The sequence below is a fragment of the Diadema antillarum genome, unplaced genomic scaffold (assembly GCF_040938485.1).
Source record: "Diadema antillarum isolate AM-2024a unplaced genomic scaffold, OU_Dant_1.0 scf00000119, whole genome shotgun sequence".
In the NCBI taxonomy this organism is placed as follows: domain Eukaryota; kingdom Metazoa; phylum Echinodermata; class Echinoidea; order Diadematoida; family Diadematidae; genus Diadema; species Diadema antillarum.
This window is the reverse complement of record NW_027271008.1, coordinates 388,864-395,000: the sequence shown is the minus strand read 5'-3', so window position 1 is coordinate 395,000 and position 6,137 is coordinate 388,864. Positions and strand designations below refer to the sequence as shown.

Sequence of the window (6,137 nt, the reverse complement as noted above, 5' to 3'; positions counted from 1 at the left end):
TATTTTTTGCTTTCATGTTACTTTCTTAACTTTGTTCTGTCCATCCAGAGTTCATGACGGGTACCTCTACATCACCCTCATCTACAACGTGTCGGTCAGTCTGGCACTCTACGCCCTCTTCCTCTTCTACTTCGCCACGAGGGATCTTCTTACTCCGTACCGCCCCGTCCTCAAGTTTTTTCTCGTAAAATCCATCATTTTTGTCTCCTTTTGGCAAGGTGGGTATCTGTGGCATTATTGTTTCACCAGGCCTGCCAAATCCTCTCCAGCTGATGCAGATTTAGGATATTTCTCTTTTTTTAAAACTCTTTGTGCACCACATTTGCACACCTGACTTAGTGGACAGATTTCCAACTTGTTATATTTTCCTCAAACTCCCAACACATGCTCAAAGAGATCAGTGTTTTGAGTATTGGTGTTTTGCAAAAAAAAAAAAAAAAAAAAAGCTGCAAAGATTTGTTATGAAATTTACATCACAGCAATGCTTGCAATTTTTATCTGCAACTTTGCTGTACAGTCCTAGCAGATACACTTCTACAAAAAGTTACATGTTTTTCAAAAGCTCTCATGTATTGTGATCTCAGAATAATACGGCATATACAGGGGGATTGCACTGTGGCATACAGAGTTCAAAAATAACATTATTCAAGGGAAAGTTTTTAACATACAATTTATCAAGCTAAAAGTTAGCGCATGACTTCAGTAATCACCAATGAATTACTAATTTTTTTCTCATTTATGGAAACTTTTTCTCCATGTGAAACTAATCTTCAATAAAGGGGATGAAGGTCAGCAAAGTTGGATTAGGATTTAGCAAGCCTGCTCTGAACCACTTTTGCTGGTATTGTTGATATATTGTCATTGTCTGTACGAAGTCGCCATTTATGTGCAAAAAGTACAGGAGTTTTTTCTGTCCATTCATTTAGGGCTGCAGTCTTGCTATATGAGAGTCATTGGAGCCACTTTATTTTCACTTAGGTCAAAAGTGACACACTGCCCTCTTGTGGTGTCATAGTGACAGTGAAGCAGCTCTCGGTGAAAGAGCACAACACTGATGAGAAGTAATGCAGTTTGTAACATATTTCAAAGTACAAGCAACACTTCCCAGCAGATAATAGGGGAAGACGTAGTCATTGAAATCGTGTAGAAATGCGTGTGTGGGGGGGGGGGGGGGGGGGACATGTGACGAATCAGTAAAACTAAATCACACAAGGTGAGGAGGACAGTCTGTCTGTCTGTCTAAATACCATTTCTGTACCAGCGACTTTGGACAGCGTGTACAAAGCTATGGGGTTTTCTGTACCAATCTACACTCAAAGCACACACAGGGTTAAATCATTTATCATGGTATCCTTGATGGGTTGGTGGTATTGATGTGTTGTAGAACACCTTTTCTATGCTGATTTTACATGGGATAAAGTGATGACTTTCTGTAAGAGAACATATTCTTTACAGACCATTAAAGCCAAAGTGGATGTGGATCGAAGGTTTTTACATGTAATGTATGTGATCATCTTTTAAGATACTAGTAAAAATCCTTGGATCACAAACAAAATGTAACCCATTGAAGAGTAGACCTGCGTATTCTTGGGCTAGAGTAAATGGTAAATGCGTGTTATATGAAAATCACTCCGTTTTCAACAGGTTAATCATCTGTTCCATGTATCATTATCAACTTTTCTAGCAAGTTTCATTCAAATCCATTCACAACTTTTGGGTTATTTTGCAAATAGACAGACAAAACAAGCCAGTGCTGATGAAAACATAACCTCCATCATTGGTGGAAGTAATTAACCCTTTATATTAAATGGGTTAGTCAAATACTGGTTAGTGAGGGGCTAAACACAGTCACGTGATGGAGGTACATTCGTTATGTTCGCCCATGGGTGAACATTCTTGTAATGTTCTCCCATGGGAAAACATTTTCACGTAACAAATGACAGAAGGCCTAGGACCACCCGCGCACAGTGAATTTGGCTCTGCTGTGCGAGCGAGCGATCGATCGAGCGTGTTGTGCTAGTGGTTGTCGTTGACGTATTTGACTAACCCATATAATATAACAGATGATGACTTTTGTTGTCGGGAACATGTACCAAACGTTCCACCCTCAGGGTTTCAAATGCTATTTCAGGAGGCTATAAGTCTCTTAGTAGCGTTTCAAACCATTCGGGTAGAACATTCGGTATGTTCCCTCCCCCGCCAGTCATCATCTATATAATGTGCCCAGGCACTTTTCCTTGGCATTGAGTAATCTATCCAAATTTGACCTACATGGTACATTGTAGTCATAGATTAGCAAGCCCACTCAGGTGTAACAATGTCCCTTTGTCCAAGAAGATGGCCATGGTGACCATGGAGGGATTAGGGGGATTAGCTAATCCTTGTTCACTGGCAATTAGTTTTCAGACATCTGTGCCAATCCCTGAATAAAGCACTCCAGCCTGTCTACCAGTTGGTGAACAAAGTAAAATTAAAGTTAACTCTTTCTAAACCCTTTCTATGCCAGGGACTTTGGATAATGTGTACAGAGTTACCAGGGGTTTGTGTGCCAATCTGCACTCCAAGCACACATAGAGTTAACCAGTTGAGGACAGGCTGATTTTGTTACAACACGCATTTCTCATAGACACTTGCCTGAGTATACTCGGGACTCGTTCTCAACGGGTTAAAGACCTTTGTATAAACAGATTGAGTTGCGGTGTATGAAATACAAGAGTCTAATGAGAATGCCACCTGCTTCACCCTTGACCCCACGACAGGTGTTTTACTGGCCATCCTGGAATTGGCCGGAGCCATCAGCCCCGCCACGACCAAAGACGGCAAGTCCATGATACCGGCGGGGACCGTATCTGCCGGCTACCAGAACTTCCTCATCTGCATCGAGATGTTCTTTTGTGCCATCGGCCTGCGGTATGCCTTCCCCTTTGACCTCTACATGGAGAAGCAACGCTTCGGCTCCTCTTCGATGCAGGTATGTACTACCCTGCAGCCAGGGTGACTCGTAGAATTAATTTTGGAACCAGAAGTTCTCACATAAAACTAACCCGTTTTGTTTTTTTTTTCTTCTTCGTCTTCTACTTCTTTTTTTTTTTTTTTTTTTTGGAGGTGTGGTGTTGTCAAGTTTCAAAATTATCAGAAAAAAAATTGCAAAGTTATATTTTGCTCTGGAGTACGTGAAAGCGTAATAAATATCTGATAGATTTATTAATTTATTGCGATTTATACTCCCATCCAAAGACAGACCCCTTACAGAAATACACAGTTTCATAACTTTTTCAGATAGTCAATTTTTTACGTGATTGGCAGAACTGGTCACTTTTGGAAAATTTTGCTGAATTTCAACAGTGAAGAGTTTTAAATGTTGCATTTGCATGTTGACAAACTGCATTGAGTGATAGACTTTTTTGACTTGACAGTTTGTTTGGCAGAAATAGTTAATAATCAGGTGACTTGAGACACGATGGAGAAGTCTCACATTATGGAATTTTACTCTGCAGATATTTTGCAATCATTTGCTTATTAGATCAGTTAAACATCCCCTCTTCTATGGAATTCTCTACCGATCCAACCGTGATACCTTCAAATCTGAATTAAAGACTAATCTTTTCCAGCGACTTTGTAAAAGATATGTGACATATTGTGGGAGCAGGGCACCTGAATGTTCTTTGCAAACAAATATATAAATGCTGTCCATATCATCATCATCATCATCATCATCATCATCATCATCATCATTATCATCATTATCACCCATCATCAAATTTTGCTACCCTTGGTTCTAGAGGACGAAGTGGGATACACCCAAACTTGGTAGGTTTAGATTTGAGTAGCTGTTGTGGCTCATTGGATAGGAACATGGACTATCAGTCATGACGTTCGAGGTTCAAATCCCCTGGCTGTTGGGAGATAAGAAAAGTGACCACTACTGGCAGATGGCCTGTATTGATAAGTTTGATTTTTGATGGAGGAGGGGAAAGAAATGAAGAACTTCAAAAAACAACTTCTTTGAAGTGGTTGTATACCATTTGTAAGGAGAGTAATTTCATTTATTGGATGACAAGGGAAACTTTGTACTCTTCTAGTTAGAGAGGAAATACCTGTTATTGTGTATGGTACAGTGAATGCAAGCAGCCCTTTCATTACTTTTCTCACCCCTGTACTCTCACCCTTGACCCCCAATCTTCACCCCCTGTGCAGCAGAGTATATCCAACAACCTGAAGGACACGGTGAACCCGCGTGACATGTTCAATGACACCATCCACAACTTCTCGCCCGCCTACCAGCAGTACATGCAGCAGGGCACCATGTCGGACGACATGGATTCGGGCTACTACCACCACTACCCCCAGACCAACGGCAAGGAGATGATGAACCCGGCCGGCTCCATGGGCAGCGGGGGCAACAGCAGCAGCAACGGTGGAGGAGGCATCCTGGGAAAGGGGCGCGGTGGGAGCGGGCGACGGTCGGGACACACGGAGAAGACCACCCTGCTCAGCTCCGATGACGAATACTGAAAAGGGTTTTGGGTACTCTAATAGAGAAAAGTCGTAGTACATATTCTATTTCACAAAACTCATCTTTGTTCCAAATGTGCCACAAAGATTTGTTGTTCTTATTGTTTTTTCCAGATCAGGGGGAGGTCAAACATCTAAGTGCACCACTTATATTCAGATGATTGTATCAAAGAAAGTTCTGTAAAGTTTTCTTGCAAGCCAGAGATTATCTCTAGAATAAAGACTTTTTACAGCGTTGTGAACACTGACATTACATCAGTGCCAGTCTTGTCAGGGTGTTGTGTTTACTCATAAGACAGTCTGTGTTATGTAGTCAAATTTTCCTCTTAATTTTCACCAAGATTACTCTTCAAATAAGCTACAAACTTGTCTAAAACTTCTCTTTTAGATTGTCAGACTGAAAAAAAAAAAGTTAAAGAGCAGCAGCTTTTTTCTGCCTTCTGCAATGTGGTATTTGTTCAAAAAAAAAAATTGGATCACTCGAAGCCACCCATGCACAAGGAAAACGTGGCACATGATGAAACTGGCTCGCTGAACCTTCGGTAAATTCTCATATCATTCATGACCTACACTTGCGTGTAGCTAATGATACAAAATCTATTACTCTGGGGAACCAGATTTGTTCAGATTTAAGTCAGTTAACGGTGAAAGGTGCAAGATCCAGGTTTCTCAAATGCTTTAGCGCTGACTTTAAAGATAGAGTTTGGTGAGGAAATAAAGAAAATGGGGTGAAGATGGAGTATCTATCCATTTGAGAGGACACTTGAGGGGGCGCTGTGGCTTAATGGATGCAACTCCCGACTCCCAATTGGAAGACTGGAGTTCGATTCCTGCCCAGTGCTTTACGTCGTTGGACAAGATGTTTTTACCTACAATGTCCCTCTTGACCCAGGTGTATTGGGTACCTGACAACACTAGGGTAATATTGATGGCAGGGCCCTCTGGTAGAGCAATGGCAACTCTTAAGAGGCCACCCTGGATAAAAAAGACAATGAATAAGTGATGAATGACAAATATAAATATACATTTACCATGTATAAGCTAGGTTAATGCCACCAACATTGCTGCTTCAATGAAGTGAACGCTCCTGAGAGCAGAAGTTGTAGTGACACCATTAATGTGTTAATGTGTTCGAAGCAAAGCAATGTTGTCTTTCCATTCCATAAATTCACGAAAATGCCACCTCAAGGCAAAGTATTCAAATTTACCTGTTCATTGGTCTTTCCAAACGATTTTCTGAATGCTTACTTAACTAACTCCAAATACTTAACCATGTATGGTCACATTTTGCCCATAAAATGTCTACTGTATTCTCCTTTTCATGTCGCATTATTTGGCATGAATTGTAGCAGGATTTCATCCATGCCGTACTCTTCCTGAAATACCAAGAGTTAGCAGCAGCTTTTTCATATTCAGAAAGTGAAAGAATGCCCTCTATGTTGTAATTATTATAATGCACCAATGCACTCTTGATATAGGGTACGCAAGATTTGGCAAGACATATTCGGTGTTGTTTCTTTCTTTGTTTCTTTCGGGGGGGGGGGGGGGGGGTATTGTTCAGCCTGTTCATGTAAGTCTTTTCAGTTCCATTTTTTTCTTTAGGTGACTTGGTAATGATAATA

The 6,137-nt window shown here is 40.9% G+C and overlaps 1 protein-coding gene across 1 annotated transcript in view; it reads left to right on the top strand.

Moving 5' to 3' along the window:
* LOC139720008 (transmembrane protein 184B-like) overlaps window positions 1-5,516 on the top strand; it is a 79,361-nt gene extending 73,845 nt beyond the window's left edge. The window contains exons 5-7 of the mRNA XM_071631386.1: window positions 49-218; window positions 2,760-2,971; window positions 4,198-5,516. Of these exons, the coding sequence (XP_071487487.1) occupies window positions 49-218; window positions 2,760-2,971; window positions 4,198-4,515 (700 nt within the window). The 3' untranslated portion in view covers window positions 4,516-5,516. The remainder of the gene's footprint in view (window positions 1-48; window positions 219-2,759; window positions 2,972-4,197) is intronic.
* Window positions 5,517-6,137: the final 621 nt, after the last annotated feature.